Source organism: Bombus pascuorum, chromosome 11 (assembly GCF_905332965.1).
Source record: "Bombus pascuorum chromosome 11, iyBomPasc1.1, whole genome shotgun sequence".
NCBI lineage: Eukaryota > Metazoa > Arthropoda > Insecta > Hymenoptera > Apidae > Bombus > Bombus pascuorum.
Window position 1 is genome coordinate 11,178,438 of NC_083498.1, and position 17,634 is coordinate 11,196,071.

The 17,634-nt window shown below is 29.1% G+C and overlaps 4 protein-coding genes across 8 annotated transcripts; 2 read left to right on the plus strand and 2 right to left on the minus strand.

The window, feature by feature from the left end:
* The first annotated feature begins 680 nt into the window (after positions 1–680).
* Positions 681–3,038, plus strand: LOC132911652 (F-box/LRR-repeat protein 7). 2 transcript variants are annotated; one of them, XM_060968421.1, is made up of 4 exons: positions 681–783; positions 870–991; positions 1,330–1,802; positions 1,890–3,038. In XM_060968421.1, exons 3-4 carry the CDS (start codon positions 1,343–1,345, stop codon positions 2,657–2,659), a joined length of 1,230 nt encoding a protein of 409 aa, XP_060824404.1. In that variant the 5' UTR covers positions 681–783; positions 870–991; positions 1,330–1,342; the 3' UTR covers positions 2,660–3,038. The 2 variants fall into 2 exon arrangements, with proteins under 2 accessions (XP_060824404.1, XP_060824403.1); XM_060968420.1 differs by having other exon boundaries at positions 683–783; positions 1,330–3,038.
* Positions 3,039–3,343: 305 nt separating this feature from the next.
* Positions 3,344–5,039, plus strand: LOC132911660 (rhomboid-related protein 4-like). Its single transcript, XM_060968434.1, has 3 exons — positions 3,344–3,606; positions 3,731–3,921; positions 4,011–5,039. Exons 2-3 carry the CDS (start codon positions 3,799–3,801, stop codon positions 4,629–4,631), a joined length of 744 nt encoding a protein of 247 aa, XP_060824417.1. The 5' UTR covers positions 3,344–3,606; positions 3,731–3,798; the 3' UTR covers positions 4,632–5,039.
* A 198-nt stretch (positions 5,040–5,237) lies between these two features.
* On the minus strand, positions 5,238–13,234 carry LOC132911635 (anaphase-promoting complex subunit 1). Of its 3 annotated transcripts, none has more exons than XM_060968368.1 (21): positions 13,040–13,234; positions 12,740–12,883; positions 12,349–12,666; positions 12,203–12,273; positions 12,010–12,122; positions 11,674–11,940; positions 11,194–11,587; positions 10,919–11,108; positions 10,434–10,839; positions 9,390–10,373; positions 9,071–9,321; positions 8,917–8,988; positions 8,156–8,246; positions 7,880–8,084; positions 7,496–7,816; positions 7,186–7,414; positions 6,897–7,102; positions 6,487–6,826; positions 5,663–6,311; positions 5,469–5,597; positions 5,238–5,394 (listed from the first exon to the last, which is right to left on the minus strand). In XM_060968368.1, exons 1-21 carry the CDS (start codon positions 13,061–13,063, stop codon positions 5,309–5,311), a joined length of 5,490 nt encoding a protein of 1,829 aa, XP_060824351.1. In that variant the 5' UTR covers positions 13,064–13,234; the 3' UTR covers positions 5,238–5,308. The 3 variants fall into 3 exon arrangements, with proteins under 3 accessions (XP_060824351.1, XP_060824350.1, XP_060824352.1); XM_060968367.1 differs by having other exon boundaries at positions 8,156–8,659; positions 8,730–8,988; XM_060968369.1 differs by lacking the exons at positions 12,010–12,122; positions 12,203–12,273; positions 12,349–12,666; positions 12,740–12,883; positions 13,040–13,234 and having other exon boundaries at positions 8,156–8,659; positions 8,730–8,988; positions 11,194–11,273; positions 11,356–11,587; positions 11,674–11,814.
* Positions 13,235–14,222: 988 nt separating this feature from the next.
* Positions 14,223–17,315, minus strand: LOC132911657 (actin-related protein 1). 2 transcript variants are annotated; one of them, XM_060968429.1, is made up of 7 exons: positions 17,160–17,315; positions 16,771–16,835; positions 15,645–15,971; positions 15,247–15,556; positions 14,942–15,115; positions 14,783–14,845; positions 14,223–14,708 (listed from the first exon to the last, which is right to left on the minus strand). In XM_060968429.1, the coding sequence occupies exons 1-7, from the start codon at positions 17,205–17,207 to the stop codon at positions 14,565–14,567; spliced, it is 1,131 nt and encodes a 376-aa protein (XP_060824412.1). In that variant the 5' UTR covers positions 17,208–17,315; the 3' UTR covers positions 14,223–14,564. The 2 variants fall into 2 exon arrangements, with proteins under 2 accessions (XP_060824412.1, XP_060824413.1); XM_060968430.1 differs by lacking the exon at positions 17,160–17,315 and adding an exon at positions 16,911–17,072.
* Between the last annotated feature and the right edge of the window lie 319 nt (positions 17,316–17,634).

Consider the following 17,634-nt stretch of genomic DNA (forward strand, 5'->3'; position numbering starts at 1 on the left):
AATAAAAAGCAGCTGGTAACTTTTCTTGCTCCTTCTAATTCTTTAATCTTTCGCTAATCTTCTAAACTTCTTTTTTTGATTTCATCTTCGAAGTTACTTTTGTTCTTTACGGTCTTTGACATAATTACATTAGCTGAAGTATTAGTCATTTTGATAAAATAGTTACAGTTAAATTAATGTTAACTTTATAATAAACAACTGTTGAAAGTAATCTATACGTATAATAAAATTACATACTATATTTAAAGCATGATCGTACACATGTCGCATAAGGCATGTATGATGTATACACAATATACAATCGTGTATAGAATTATAAATGTTCAAGGCAGATTTACAAAATTCCTTAATTGCGAAATTAAACCTATTAAACCTGCGATAATTATATAATGTTTTCTTTCAATACAATTTCGTAATTATATTGCATACATATTTTATAAAAATTGTAATATACATTTCATATACAATTATAAGAAATTAACTTAATGGTACAATTTCACATTTACAATGGTACATATTTTGTACATTTTTACTTTATTTTATATCGTGATTTATTTAAGAGAAGTGAAATGTAAAGGAAAGTACAAATTATTATAAACTGCAAATAATAAAAATTTATATTGAATTTGCACTGCATAAAAAAATGTTTAATATCATAAAATTGATTGATGAAAATCACCCTAAGAAGGTCTATTTAAAAAGTGGGGATTTATCGACAATATTGGGGCCTTATAAATAAGCATATTTTGAAATTAACATTTTAGCTGCGATTTGTAATTCTGAGTATGTAATTAAGTAATTTTAAAGTTCAGGTATTAATTAATATTTCAAAAAATATTAATATGTTGTAATTTTATTATATGAAATAGCTACGATTTCCAGCTGGTTCAAGAATTGGAATATAAGATCAAAATGGAGGCAGTGCCAAATAGATCGATATTGTTCCACAATGTTACGTATTGTTGCTAATTTTTCTATTTGTCGCACAATAGTAAGTAAATATTTTTTAAAATTTGCTCAGCTCTAAATTATGATGTTTAATTTACTTAATAATCTAATTAATTAGCTATCGATATACCCGCGAAATTTAAGTCCCAATGCTATATATAAAGCTATTTTTTAAATTTCTAAAACTTATTTTCATTTTTTAACAATGCATTTTTTCTGAAGTCTTATTTAGAAGTGTAAATATTATTAAAATATATATAGAATATAGATCCAAGAATAATATTAAAATAACAAAACATAAAGAAATTATAATATAATTTTAATTAACTTCTTTGATCTCTATACAGTTTGAAGATACGTTTTTATTTCTTTTTAATTCAGAATAGAGCATGGAATGGATGGATCATGTCCACTTCTCCTTCCATCCTTTGGGGAAAAGGACAGCTCTGAAAGAGAAACTCCATATTCATCCCAAAAGGTTGGTCTGTACAGACCAACATCAGATGCAATTGACCTAGGATATCATACATTAGATAACAATGTTTGCCGTTCTACATCTTCATCAGCAGTTATATCAGTTCCAATTAGACAACAAATTCTACTACAACAGAAGTGCATTTATGTCGTGGATTTGTGTCAACTGGATGATACTTTGTTATTGAAGATATTTAGTTGGCTTGGTACCAGAGATCTATGCTCTGTTGCTCAAACTTGCAGGCGTCTTTGGGAAATAGCATGGCATCCATCTCTTTGGAAAGAAGTAGAAATACGTTATCCTCAAAATGCAACAGCTGCTTTGAATGCCTTAACCAGACGAGGATGCCACACTTATATCCGTCGTCTAATGCTCGAAGGTGCTGTTGGTTTAGCTGGGATTTTTGCCCAATTATCATTTTTAAGTTTAACTTCATTAGTTCTACGACATTCCCGACGTGTATCAGACACAAATGTGACAGCTATCTTAGATAATTGCATACATCTAAAGGAATTGGACTTAACAGGATGTGTCAGCGTTACAAGAGCGTGTAGTCGAATAACAACGTTACAGTTACAATCATTAGATCTTAGTGATTGTCATGGTATGGAAGATTCTGGCTTGGTACTGACACTGTCTCGCATGCCACATCTTGTTTGTTTATATTTACGACGATGTGTGCGTATAACTGATGCCAGTCTTATAGCGATTGCTTCCTATTGTTGCAATTTGCGTCAATTATCTGTTTCTGATTGCGTAAAAATCACAGATTATGGAGTACGCGAATTGGCAGCACGTCTCGGTCCATCTTTACGTTACTTTTCAGTGGGAAAATGTGATCGCGTGTCAGATGCTGGTCTGTTGGTTGTTGCTAGACACTGTTACAAATTGAGATATTTAAATGCCCGTGGCTGTGAAGCACTTAGTGACAGTGCTACGTTAGCTTTGGCACGTGGATGTCCGCGTTTAAGAGCACTTGATATAGGGAAATGTGATATTGGTGATGCAACTCTTGAAGCCCTTTCTACTGGATGTCCAAATTTGAAAAAATTATCCTTATGTGGTTGTGAGCGTGTCACAGATGCTGGATTAGAAGCATTAGCGTATTACGTACGAGGATTGAGGCAGCTCAATATTGGCGAATGCCCGAGGGTTACATGGGTTGGATACCGAGCAGTAAAACGTTATTGCCGTAGATGCATCATAGAACACACAAACCCTGGTTTTTCAAGCTGATTGAGTCTTCTAAACTATTCTTTATTAATCTTATTTACAACCTATTTATTAACCATACTTATCTTAGTACTTATTTAGATACTAATTTGTAAAAAAAGCGGCTGACCAGCTATATATATATAAAATATATACACGCATACATATACATATATATTACGTTTCACGTGTTTATATATATTATATATATATATATATATATATGTATATATGCGTTAGGCATATATATTATGCGGTTTGTAATATGCGAAAACACATTTTTTGCTATTTATTGATTTTATAACTTAATACACGAAAATTAATAGCAAAGTTCCATGTAATTTGTATATTTATTTTATAAATAAAAGCCTTTTAAACAAATTTTACAAAATTAAGAAAAGTATGCTGATATTCCGTAATTTTTTCACCAAAAGTAATTTTAAAAGGATATTGATAATATAATTTGGAAGGTTGAATCATCATATTTATGCATACTATTGTAAGTTTATACGTAAGTAAAACAACATGTTAAAGGAAAGCATGTAATGTAATACAAGATACAAGCAGAAATGAATTGGAAAATTGCCGATGCTTATGGCACTGTAAATGATATATTTTACACGTTGGATTCGAATTGAAACCTCTCCATCAACGAAGTTCGGGATGATTATGCTTCACAGAATAGTAATTGCAAAGAGCTGTTGCTAATTCAAAACCAGAAAGTTCATCATAAAGATCATACAACTGAAGTAAAGTTTTCACAATTAGAAAAAACAAGAAAGCTTTTTGGTTTGACCTCTTATGTTCACAATCTATTTATTCGTGAAATTTACAAATTTTCCCAGTTGGTGCTGAATAATGCTGAATAAGCTAAATTTCTTGACGGCCTAACGTAGTAAACGTTTGTCAAAGTGCTGTATTTGATTTTAATAAAATCGTTGCACTATAGTGATAACAACAAATTATAATTGGTAATTATGAAGCATAAAAGTTACGTGATACAGTAGAAATATTTTATACGGTAAAATGTTTATCCATTTTGCTTTTATGTGTTGTAACCTATGTGAAACATAACCTATATTAAAAACACAAAAGTATTTTAAACTTTATGATACAAGTTATAAACGAAAGAACATTTCACATTCGTAAATTAATACAACGTCATGAGACCTTTTCAAAGGAGACAACAGGGTTTGCAATACGGCATTTATTTGCTATGTATGCAAGCTCTAAACTATGGTATTGATAAAATTCCACCAGCTACTTTAATTACAATTATCGCACAGGTGAATGAATAATAATGTAATCTTTACATGAATAAAGTTAATAAATCAAAGTAATTATTATTTTATGCAAAAAAGTAATCATTTTACAGGTTTTACTATATGTTGGTTTGATAAAAGTTCCATGGAATGCAGAGGAAGTATGCATATCAGCGATAAAAGTATTTAAATACCGTGATTGGAATTCTTTTTTAATATCAAATTTTGAACATGGTTCAGATATGCACTTGTATTATAATATGGTATCTTTGATTTTGAAAGGTTCATATTTAGAACCTATGTATGGAACAATAAATTTTGTCATCCTATTAGCTATTCTTTCGTTTGGATGCAGTACTATGTATGCAGGATTAGGCTATGCTTTAATGCAGTTAACAGGGGATTATGGATATTATACACAATGTGCTATTGGTTTCTCTGGTATTTTATTTGCATTAAAAGTAATTGTAGTGTGTGAAGAGTATGATAGAATTCAGGATGTTGGAGGATTTAGAGTTTCCAGTAAAATTGCTGTTTGGGTTGAACTAATTTTAATTCATCTGTTAGTTCCACAATCTTCATTTATAGGACATCTTGGGGGTATTTTAGTTGGTTGTTTATATTGTTATACTTTTATTGGTGAAATAGTTGATAACATGATATATGCCATAACTGGTACTCCTATTATACATGAAGAACAATTTTATAGAAGACGTAGTTCATTATTTAGGTAAATTGAAACTGTTATAAATTTCAAATAACAGAAGATATTAAATTATTATTACCAAGAACTCCAATGTTTATATTAAAAAAATTCACCTAAAAGATTGTATAACTGCATATTGATTGACTGATACAAATTAAGTTCCAAACAGCACATGCTTCCAACTTACACAAATCGTTAAATATATATATATTTATGGATATTAAAACAGAATATTTTCTTTAATTGTATAAGTTTTCTTTTCAATCTAATGTCTGTACAATAGTTTCTCCAGGCCATAATTAAAAGAATATTAAAATTATTTACAAATTATATATATATATATATATATATAACTGTGAAGCTATATTTTAAATTGTTTAATATTGTAAATAATATTTATTACAATAGATAGGATAATAAATTAATTTTCTGTTAATTGTATCTGTTATCTTATTAACACTTTGTTTATACGAATATGGATTGTATATATTTTTATGCATTTTATGATACATGAGAAAGAAAATTACATATGCAATAAAATTTAGTTCATGTATAATAGGTTATAAAAATTATCAGTCTACAATCTCCGTATATTTTTTCAATATATGTATATATAATGAATTATAAACATAAGTTAATTTAATGATCAATTTTTTTTCCAAATATTTTATACAAAACTTGTATCAATTATTCACATTAACACGATTAGCTGGATTTTAATATTTTATATAATTTGTACAATGTTACATTAGGTATTTTAGATTTTACTTCTGTGTTTAATAATGATGCCACTAAAAATATATTGAGGTTAATCATAACAAATATAAATCAGCATAGAAATGTATCAGTAAACAGGTAAACTTACAGATTGTCTGGTAATCCATTTTATATGGAATGTCATAAAATACGAAATATGTGCACATTCTTTGCAACAATGGTATATTTTCTTCAATGTTTCCACTTGTTAAATAAGACTTTATATGAGGTGTTAATTCTACAAAAATATTGTTAAATATTGAAAAAGATATACATTTAATATTAAAAACATATAGTACTTACCACGTTCCCAGCTATCCATAATATATGAAATGTTTTGTTTAATTGCAAGTATACTTTCTGTACCAAGCACGGGATTTTTGCTTTCTATGTAAGACCTTTTTAACATTTGAGATGAAATGAGTTTTATTTGCCATATAGAGAAGCTGTTTGGTTCTTTTTCTATAATTTCCATACTTTTTATTAAATTCACCCATAAAGGAAGGAGACTCACTTTATCTTTTATTACACATTCATACACAATTATAGCAAATGTGTGTAGAAACTGTTTTTCGAACTCTGTCATTTCGGAATGTTGTCCGTCATATTTACAGAAAGAACTTGCATCTTTTGAACAAGATAATGTTTCTACAATTTCCATTTTTTCATTAGAAGAATCTGATTGCTCATTCCAACTACCACTTATTCTTTCAGATGTGTTGCTCAAGCTTTGTGATAGGTACCCAGAACTATTTTTAGCTAAACTACCACAAGATTGCATCTTGAAGCTAATCTCAGTTTTAGTTTTATTTTGTTTGGGCCATTGCAAAAAACATTTTACTATATTTAAAATAGTTTTATCATTTGTAAAAGAGGTTACACATTCAGGACGAGCAGCCCACGCGATAACATTTTCTGTTGTTAAAGTTTGAGCAATTAAACTTCTAAAACCCTGAAACATATTTAGAAAAAAGATAATATTAAATGTTAATATATTTATATATTTATATTTATATACTATATGATGTAATCCAGAAGCCATCCTAGGTTGAGAAGCAAGGATTACAATAAATAATAAAGTAATAGTAATACTTGTAATTTGATATGAAGGATCAAAAGATAATTACATGAGGATCCTCTATATATGGTAAACAACCAGCTCTCTGTTTAACATCTAATGTTTCACACTTTCTGAGCATATTCTCAAGTTGTTGCCAGTTATGATCTTTTACAAAAATGATTTCCCAATATCGATCGTCTTTTAGTTCAATCTTTTTAATAGTACACAGTTGTGGTAGTAAGCATGGTGCTTGAAGTATTAAATCTTGTCCATCGCCATCTTTTTCAGATTCAAATGTTAAATGCACTGTTGCATAGCAGTACTGACCACTATCAATATCTCTAGGTAAAATTACACGTGGTTCAGCAGCCAATACATATAAATGTCGTAGAGCTTGTAAATGATACCTAATAATTAGTAAGAATAATTATTAAGATAATAAGTCAATCTTTATAAATAAGCTATGCTATTATTAACCTGTTATCATTACTATGTGTTGGGAATTTTGGAAAGAGGGAAATTATAAGAGCAGCTACTGCACTAGGACTATTAGAAAGAGTATATTTCCCTCCTCCAAGAAAAAGCAGACCAAGAGCCATATGTGTCGCTAAATGAGATCCATATGTAACAACGTTACTCGCAGGGCCCACACGAGTTCTTATGTGTCGACATATTCTCATAATCTATGCAATTTAGTATAAATAAGTTAACAAACACAAAACATGCATAATTCATTAATGACTAATAATTCACGTATTAAATTTACCTCTAAGTTTCCTGTTCCCGCCATTACAACAGCAGCAGAAAGTAAGGTGACATTTAAACAAGTTTCAATGGTTGATTTTCCTGCTAGTTCGGCAATAGTTTTATGTGATAATGCCGTAAACATCTGGGCATAATTATATAAAGTTTTAAAAGCATTTCTATTGGCGGTCCCCGCAAATTTTAAACCCAAAGCCATACAGGCACCCGCAATTATATTGCAGTAAGCTTGGCTATATTTTAATTAATATTAATTAGTATAAAGAAGATATTACGTTAATGTTATTAAATACAAGTATATTCTATATACTAACTTCATGGTTTCCAAATCTACATTCTGCCCTATTTCAGAAGTTGGTTTTTGTAATCTGTATTTATAAACAATGTTAGGAACGTGGCTAGAAACCCAGGATTTGGTTGGTTCAATTTCATTCCAAAGAATAAGTGATTTTGCTAATATTCTTAATAATAGAAAATCAGGTCGTACAAAATCTAATAAATATTGAGTATCAGGCGCTTGCATCCACTCTGCTACTGCTTTATTTCCTGTATCGAAATACATAAGACCTAGAGCTACAGTTGCTCCAGGACTTGTCACATCAATATTTATGGAATCACCTTCTCGTATTTGATAACTGAAATTATAAGAAAAAAGGAAAATATAAAATGTTTTACAAAATTAAATACAAAATGTTTACCTAGGTGATTTATATTTGTCTTTTTGTGCTCCTGTAAAAGGTCTAACATGTCCTCCAACCATGTAATAATGTAAAGTGTCTGGTATATTAGCTAAATCTGGCCCACCGCCACATCCTAACACTACCAAACCTAATGCAAGACCTGCTGCTAAAGAATAAGATTCTCGATCTATACAGTTTTTCATTTCAGGTCCTGGAGGTCTGCCTTTAAATAATTTAATTAATTTGGTAAAGTTATATACAACTACAAGTTATAATTTTATATTGAATAGTTACCAATCTCTGATAATAAAGCATGTGAAATATGCCTATGAGCGGTTCCTTGGTACACTAAACCAACTCCCATCAATGCAGCAACCTGAACATTCTGTGGAACGTTTAATTCAATACTTGTCGGAGGTAACAGAGTTTCCACATGAAGAGATAATAATTTAGTCATAGAAACATTCATTGTACCACGGTGAGTTGCTGACAGTCCTAATAGAAGTCCAACATTGGTAGCCTCATGACATTCAACTAAGTACTCATACATGCTATAAGGTGCTAAATTCTTCAAGTGACCATTTAGACCAAGTGCCATTAAGAACCCCGAATGTTCAATACCAAATTCGCCCTGTTGTTGTTTATTATATACTATCCATGTAGAATCGATATTAGATGCATCTGGATGAATACGAAGACCTGCAGCTACACCATTATGAAATAATGGCCATAAATTCATATTTGGTGGGACATCTATGTGAGCTAGTTCTACAGTTGTTCCACGAGGAGGTGCTTTTCCTATACATATAAGGACATTTTACGATTGTTAAAAATTTCTAGAAATACGAATACTATTGTTGGTTCGTACCAGTCAAGCAAAGTCGAGGAATTGGTAACTGCTCTGTAATAATAGGAGTTGAAGTTCTGAGTGTAAACATGCCTCTAGCTACTGGAAGTGCCATTGTTCTTGTGCATAGTGCATGTAAATGTTTCTCCTGTTCTTCTATAAATTCATGGTCACTTACATCTGGCCTCTGAACTATTGCTATCCTTACCGGTTTTGACGAATTTAGAAGTTTTCGAACTTCTGCTATTCTGTGATCTTTGTTAAATCTCAACTTTAATACCTATATAACATCATAATTAATATGTGTAACAAATAATACCTCCCGAATACTTTTCGTATTTATAAATATTATCTAAACATACAGCATCATCAAATTCCATCCCATCATCTTGTTCAGGATCTTTAATAGAATAATTTTTTCCTTCATTTTCTAAGTGATTTGATACAGATGATTTTAAATGTTCGCCTAATGCAGATAAATCTTGTCGATCAACTAATTCGTACGCTTGCATTGGCCAATTTGATGGAGGACGTTCTCTACACCTGTACATTATATCTTTTAACAGCAATGATACACCAGGAGGTAATGTTTCAAGATCTTTCTTGTTCATGCCTAAGAATAAAATGTTTCAACTTTTAATTCATGATTACAATTAGATATTTGAAGTACTAAAAACTTACCTAATTCATGATATAATAATACTATTCTATCTATCGCAGAACATTCAATATTTTTACATATTTCTTTTTCGAATTTATTTCCGCTTTCTTGAAAATCTATACGACTTCCAACTGGTATTATATGCTTTATAAATCTATCGATTTCTAGCACAATAGGTTTATTTTCATTTGCTATGAGTGCTATTAAATAAATTATATTTTTCGTCTTTAAATTTACTTGACTTAAATACGGGAACGGCGTCACTTCCATTCCATTTAACAAATTATTTAACGTTTCAAATATGTTTGGTGGTTTTAATGGAATATAATTCGGCATAGTAATCTTCTGCAAATCTGCTTCTTTCATTTGAGACGCTGCATTTTTTAAGTAATAGACAGATTGAAAATCAAGAAAATAATGATGAGCATATACATCGAATTTTAAATCCAAGCTTAATTGGTACAATAATTGTGCAAGCAGATGTAAGCTTTCTGACATTACACAATTCAGCTTCAATTCTTCATATAAAAGATGTAAAGAAAGAAGGACGAGCGGAAAATACGGAAATAAAATAGACTGCGTATTTATTTTTCCTGTATTGTTTGATTCTATAATGCGTGGCACTGATGTTTGAAATATATTAGACGTTTTTTGTAGGCCAAGTATATTTGAAATAAAAATTTTAGAACTTCCATTTTTCATAAAATTCGTCATGTATTTCCAATCATCATTTGAACCAGAATTATTTGTTTTTTGTTTCTTTGATACTACTATAGGACTACTGCGTTCATTGAGTTGATCTTTTTCATTCTTCTGAATTAATTGTAACTTTTCTACTTCATATCCCAATAATGTAAATAAAACTACAAGAAAGAGATACCATTCCTGTTCTGATGAAAAATCTTGAGGTCCAGGAGCATTTCGTGCCCCATACCATTTTACCAATAATTGCATTGCTAAGTCTTTTTGTAAAACACTTCTTAATGTTTGTAAACATTTAGTTACTGTAAATAAAAATAATTTGCTATTAAATCAAATACAATTATAAACATATGTATGCTTACCCAAGGGAGAGGTACTAGATGTTGGTAACGTTATTCGAAAATAATTTTTACTCCCGTATTCTAAAGTAATCTTATTTCCGACAGCTTCTTTTAAAATAATAAAATTATTCTCTATCAAAGAATTCTCTAACAAAATAGGTGGTCTTGCACAGTTACCACCTACAGGACTTAACAAGTGTAATCCTTCTTCAAATTTAATATCATGAGAAGCAGCACAGTTTTGTGAAATCAACGAACTTCGTCGAGGAAATGGAGAACCTAATTTATGATTGATATTAGATAAAAAATAGTTATATCCGGTTAAATTTGGAAGTATTCCTGTTACATGTAATTTTCCAATACAAGTCACTCCTGAATATAACACCACTGCATTTGATAGATCCATTATTGCTATTATATGTAAACTCTGAAATATAAAATGGTACGTTTTATATTTTTATTCTAATAACTAAATATTATATTACGAAATGTTAGTAAGTACTGACTGGTATATTAACTGCACCCTTGGCTACAATGTTTGTTACCATGCCAAAAATAATTTGTTGTTGTTTATTTGTTTTCTCAAGCCTTACTAAAGAAAGTTGAGATCTATGTGGAACTAAGTAACATAAATAGTTCTGCCCCACAAAATCTGATGACAAAAAAACCTTTGACGCTCGACTGGACATAACATCCCTTAAAAAAATATTGTTTTACTGTTTGGACGCACTAGAAGATATGAAAAAAATTTACAAGATTTATATGAAAATATTATACATACTTTGGAATTCCAACATTCTCAGTCCATACATGATCAAGACATATTTCTGGGTATAAAGGTTTACTTGGCGAAATAACGTCCTGTAATTGTATATTACTACAGCTACCAAAAGGACTATTTTGTGTCTGATTTAATACAGAAGCCATTACTGTTTGATGCAACCTTGTATGATGAATGATCGAATTTGCAGGTGCTCCGAGTAAAGGTGAGAAAGCAGAATGGGTAGGAGATTGACAACGTGAAATAGTTGCCATTGGACTCTGAGATCTTGAATGTTGCTGTTGCTGTTGAGATGGTGATGGACCTCCTGAGCATGTAGTAGTATAAGATGTTCGAGAACCAAATGGACTATTTGACATTCCTAATCCTATATTAAATTGCGGATTTGGTACCCCTAAAACGCAGATATGTATATTTTAAATGAAAAACTCTAATTCTTCCAAATTAGATGATTTCTCTATGCGACTGTATTGTGTTTACCAAATATACTTAAATGTCCCTTATTTGTACTTTTATTACAGGAAAGATTACTCCCAATATTTAAAGGTGAAGCACTTGCAGATTGATTAAACATACTAGGAGTAGTATCACTATTTCCACAAACCATTTGACACTCTTCTGTTGAAGCTTTACGTATTTTATATACAGAATGCAACCCAGTCTTTGTATCATATATCACAGCCAAAGATGGTTCAGAACTAGTAAATACAATTTGTTGATTTGAATCATACATGTATGATATGTTTCCTGTAAATCAAATCATATATTAATTATATTCTTTGACCTAAAGTATTATAGAAAAATTTATAATGATACCATGCTTAATAAGTACGGGACAAATTTCATCTAAAGGATGTGTAAGAGAAAATACCACTGGCAAATTTGTGTCATTATGTAGTTGTAATCTATTTCTTTCCAATGATGTATATCTACAAACATTGATCATAATATTATTCATGCACATGTTAAACTGTTATTATACAAACATTTTAAAGATCAAAAAATATACCTTGTTTCTGATATGGGAACTTGTGTTTTTTCCAACAAAATTCCATACCTTGTTGACCATACAGCAGATACCTAAATTATAAGATAAAAAATCTATAATGTAATTATAAGTCTTTAATTAAATATCATATTTAATTAAAATATTACCTGAAATTGTAAACTAGATACATAATCTTCTCCAAGATTGGTAAATACTTTAAGAGTATATGAATCAATTAAACAAATACATTCTATCGTTTTATCAGAATTATCTTCTTCATCTGTCTCTTTTCCTCTTGCTAAATGATCAGGTATATTAGTATGAAATTTGCACCATAGTGCATGTTTAATATCTGTTTCACAAGTATATGTTGTTTCTAATATCTTTGCAGTTTGATTGCCCTTTGAATGAATTGCAATTTTGCCTGAACAATATAATTCTTCTTCACCACATGTATCATTTTCACGCACAATCCAAAATTCCTTCTACATGTATATAATTGATATGTTAGAAACTTTAAATACTTACTAATGCAAATAAAATTATTTATATACTTACTGGCAATGTATCTGAAATGTTTACTTCACTAAATTTTTGTAGCAAAATACTTTCTCCTTCAACTGTTTGATTGTTTAATAGTTGTTGATTAGTCACTGATTCAGGATGTCGTAAAATTATTTGTCTTCCACCAGGAATATATTCCTTTGTGTTACAGAGTTGGAATTATAATTTTTCAATATATTAATATATCAGTTTAAATTGAAAAAAATGTTCAATATTAATGGAAAACAATACCTTACATAATTTACTTATATGTGTTTATTAATTATATCATAACCTAAAAAATATTTGACTTACCACCGGTTCTGAGGCGGCAATCATCTTTTCCTTAGTTTCATCCAGATTTGCAGAATCTAATTATTAAGAATTAGGTAAATAATACGATAGTATTTATTTTAGATTGTTTCTTAGAATTATTTGAAAATATTTGTGCAAATACAATGTTGCTAAACGTTGCGTCACTATGGACGTCGCCATATTCGAATATATATAAGTACATAACGACATAAATTTCATGCTATAATATATTGGATAAGTATTTAACATAGAATTATATTTACTTAATAACGTACTTCCTTTATCTAAATAATAGAATCTTTTTGCGCTAATAACTAATTTAATCTTTTTATTATAAATTATATAATTATACATTTGATTATAAATTATAGTTAAGTTGTTAAAGTAAACAATATAAATATTACAATATTAATTTTACAATACTGATTATTAATTATAATTTATGATAAATAAAATATAGCTTTCAAAATAACTTAATTAATAAGTTAAATTATGTAGCAAATAATAACAATTTCCAACAATCATGAAAATAATTATTACACTTATAAAAATGTACTTATACATAAGTGAATAAGAAGTAAATAATATGATCTCGAACAACTAACTGGCGTTCAATAATTCTATTATCGTTAGAAAAATATACGAACTCAAATATAAATATTTCTGGTATCTTTATAATAAAATTACTATTAAATATTTTCAAATTTTTAATATTTGCGGTTTTAATATATTGGAATTTTTTTATTGCATATGAAATTGTGGAATTTGCCATTGTTACCACTTGATTATAAAATTTGACATAATCAGCATATCTGTAAAGAGTTTATAGATTTATTTTACCAAAGCATACATATTTACAAATACTTTGCAAACTTGTTACTAGAGATAGAAATTACATTATCTTCTTTATAACGATTATTTGGTTAACCAAAGCATTTCATTTATGTTTTAATAGAATAGTCTATTCTTTTATTGTATTAAATATAATAAAATTATAAATAGTATAAAAACAAATATAATAACTTAGAAAGATGGTACTTTTATAAAAGAAGAGATTTCCATTCAAATCTACAAGTAATATAGTGTTTACTTTTACAAGTAAATTTAACTAGAAAAGTTAAAATGTATCTAGCATTGGAAATTTTTATGTACATTTCCAAGGAATCTTAATAAATAGATATCATTTAAAAATATAATAAAATTTTTATTTTAAAACTATGACTAAATAAATATTTGCATATTAAAAGTTTTACATAAACTTTCGAAGTATAAAATAAATCATATTACACTGTTTTTGCATTACGTTTCTTTTTAATTCGTTAAATACGACATTTTATGATCCCTTGGAATATATTTTCATTAAAAAATAACAGTTAAAGCAACATTTTTTAAAAATTGCAGTATTAAAAGCATTCAAAGAGCATGGTAAATACGGTACATGTCGATTTTTGTGCCGACTGTGCCATTCTTTATGTGTTGTACTTAAATTATTTGACATAACATCATAAATCTTCCTAAATTAAGTTCAAAATGTTTTACGATGAATTGCTCTAATACCATCCTCTTCATATTCTCTTTTACTAACCCACATCTTCTTGAAAGTATCTAAAGAAGCTAAAATAGAACCTCCAATCCAAGTACTATATAATCGTTCTTGAGGAGCTGATATCTATATTAGAATTTAAACATTCTTAGCAAACGAATATCGAGTTGCAAATAGTATTTATTGCACATTATACATACCCTAATTTTTATATCTTTCGGTGCCATTTTACGAATCTCAGATAGTAATCTATCACCAAATCCCTAATATACAAGGTACACATATTTAATATTTATAAAATTTAATTTGATATGTATTAATATGTATATATTAAAATATTTCATTAATTTTATACTTACACGGAATAATGTAGATCCTCCTGATAAGACAATGTTTTGGAATAATACCTTTCTTAAATCTAAATCAGATTTCTGAATGGAATATGTTAATACTTCATGAAGTCCTTCACATTCTTCTCCAATTAAGTCTGGTCTAAAGAGCACTTCAGGAGCTCTAAACCGTGCTGGTCCAATCTATTGCAAATAAATACCATACTTTGCATACATTACATAATAAAATTTTTCATATAAATTTAAAATATGTTGACATACACATAAATTATATAAGTAATAACTAATTTTAAGGAAACAACATATATTATTACCTCTAAGTAACTTCCATCAGGCAATATATATTGGAATTTTTCTGTTTCAATAGTTTCTTCTTTTTGAGGGTTACTAGCAAGATAGCATGCTCTTTCTTTAATTGTTCTAACAATTTCAAATTCTGCTGTAGTTCTGAAATTAATACCCTCTTTACGTAGAAGAAGCCGGAGGTGCCTTGTGACATCACGTCCTGCTATATCAACTCTCATAATACTATGAGGCATAGCAAAACCTTCATAAATAGGTACTGCATGTGTGACACCATCTCCAGCATCTAAAACTACTCCTGTAGTCCGCCCTGTGGCATATCTTTAAATTAAATTTAAATAATGAGAATGTTATTAACAATTTAATGGTATTGTACAAAAAATACAGTTCATTAAAATTGAATACCTACAGACTAAGAACAGCTTGCATTGAAACAAACAAAGCTGGAACATTGAACGTATCAAAGAATATTTCTGCAGCTTTTTCCCTATTTTTTCTTGGATTAAGCGGTGCTTCTGTTAACAAAACTGGATGTTCTTCACTAAATGTTGCTAATTGATCTTTACTATAAACATAAGACCAAATTCTTTCCATGTCATTCCAATCTGTTACAACCCCATGTTCCATTGGATAACGAAGAGATAAAAGACCACGATGTTCCTCTGCTATTGGGCCCACAAAAAGATCCCCTTCTAAAGCACCAGCCATAACACGCACATGTTTGGGTCTGCCAATACTGCAAAAAATTATTAATATAATATACAGGGTGTTTCAAAACACATGGACATAACTTCACTTAAATGAACACATATTGAATTCAATACATTAAAATAACAAAAATAGTTCATATAAACATATGCCTGATATGATCCTGTTTCTGAGTTACAGCCAAATTTCTGTTTCCCAAAAATTCTTTTGATAAACTAAGTTCTTTATTTGTTTACAAATAACATTCAATATATTATGTACGATCTTATAAATATTATACAACACTGTATTATGTGAACATTCCCTTTTAATGTTCCTAAATCAATTCAATTGTATCATTCATAATAGCAGTATATCTATTGAGTGCCTGCATTTTACAACATTGACAATAATGGCAGATTATACAAATACAAAAATGGCAGACACACATTTAATATATGTCTTGCTGAATGTTGTGCTGAGACATCTATAAGCTTGTATTCATGCCAAAAGTGGTTATTTTGTGCAATTTCTGTAAAGCCAGGTAAATAATTAATATAATACAAATATGGCTGTATCATGGAAACAAGATCATATCGAGCTATGTTAATATGAGCTTTTTTTCTTATTCTGAAGTATTAAATCCACCAGTGAAGTTGTGCCCACATATTCTGAAACACCTTGTATAATTAACACAGTTAGTAACGTTAGGCAAACTAAAAAACTATAGAACAATATAAATCTTAAGAACTTGAAATTATCTTATACTCTACCGCCTGTCAATAACCTCCAAGCAAACAGAAAGCTGTCAAGAATATTAATTAGGTGGTAACAGAAGATTTACTTACTAATTTGGAAATCTGCATTTTGGTATCTGATCGCCAGCAAATCCTGCTTTAATTACACCAGAACCCTAAAAAAGGAAATAAAAAGATCATTATAACATTATCATTGAATATCATTATCGATTTTAAACTACAAAAATTACTGTATTTCTATTAGGTCACCAGTTTTATTATATATAACCTATTTATATAATAAAATATTAATAACAGAAATGACACGAAAAAATGTAAGAAGATCGCATAATATAACACAATATTCATAGTTTTAAAGAAAAGGAGAAAAATTTTGAGCGTTGCTTAGGAGCCGACATTATGGTAGAATTGAATTTGACACACTGATTTAAAGAACGTAAAATTATTTGAAGATTTAGATATTTTGATATATTGCTTACATTATCGATAACTACGGGTTGATTAATTATCACATCGTACGGTTCCATAGTTATCTAAAAAATCGTACTATTTTATGTAAGAACTTTGGAAATTCACAACTGTAACCCCACAGTTGCACACCTATCCTCTGGTGAGTTTTGGAGGGAGTTATTGACAGCTTAGCGAAATAAAATTACTTGTTACTAGTCACAAACAGGTTTACCAATTGTTCATTCAATTTTTCTGACATGTTTGAAAATACATATTTAAATGTGATCATTCTTATCGATTACTTATCGTAAATCACATTTTTATATATACATATATAAATCTTATTAAATATTTGTTAAGATATATAATGTATACAACAAAAATATTAACAATAATTAAGTATATTCTGTTTCATTTAGTCATAGTCAACCTTGAAGAATGTTTTATTTGATTATTCCACGTTGGGATATTATAAGATAATAATTATAAATAAAATATAAAAAT

What these genes read in the sequence shown, in the direction of transcription:
- LOC132911652 (XM_060968420.1), top strand. Translation starts at nt 1,343, where the DNA reads ATGGATGGATCATGTCCACTTCTCCTTCCATCCTTTGGGGAAAAGGAC.
- LOC132911660 (XM_060968434.1), top strand. Translation starts at nt 3,799, where the DNA reads ATGAGACCTTTTCAAAGGAGACAACAGGGTTTGCAATACGGCATTTAT. An exon ending in TAATTACAATTATCGCACAG is followed by an intron (nt 3,922 to 4,010) that starts GTGAATGAATAA and finishes ATCATTTTACAG; the next exon opens with GTTTTACTATATGTTGGTTT.
- LOC132911635 (XM_060968367.1), bottom strand. Translation starts at nt 13,063, where the DNA reads ATGATTGCCGCCTCAGAACCGGTG. An exon ending in GGGACATTTAAGTATATTTG is followed by an intron (nt 11,588 to 11,673) that starts GTAAACACAATA and finishes TCTGCGTTTTAG; the next exon opens with GGGTACCAAATCCGCAATTT. An exon ending in GTAGATTTGGAAACCATGAA is followed by an intron (nt 7,415 to 7,495) that starts GTTAGTATATAG and finishes ATTAAAATATAG; the next exon opens with CCAAGCTTACTGCAATATAA.
- LOC132911657 (XM_060968429.1), bottom strand. Translation starts at nt 17,207, where the DNA reads ATGGAACCGTACGATGTGATAATTAATCAACCCGTAGTTATCGATAAT. An exon ending in AAATGCAGATTTCCAAATTA is followed by an intron (nt 15,972 to 16,770) that starts GTAAGTAAATCT and finishes AATTTTTTGCAG; the next exon opens with TATTGGCAGACCCAAACATG. An exon ending in GAGGATCTACATTATTCCGT is followed by an intron (nt 14,846 to 14,941) that starts GTAAGTATAAAA and finishes CTTGTATATTAG; the next exon opens with GGATTTGGTGATAGATTACT.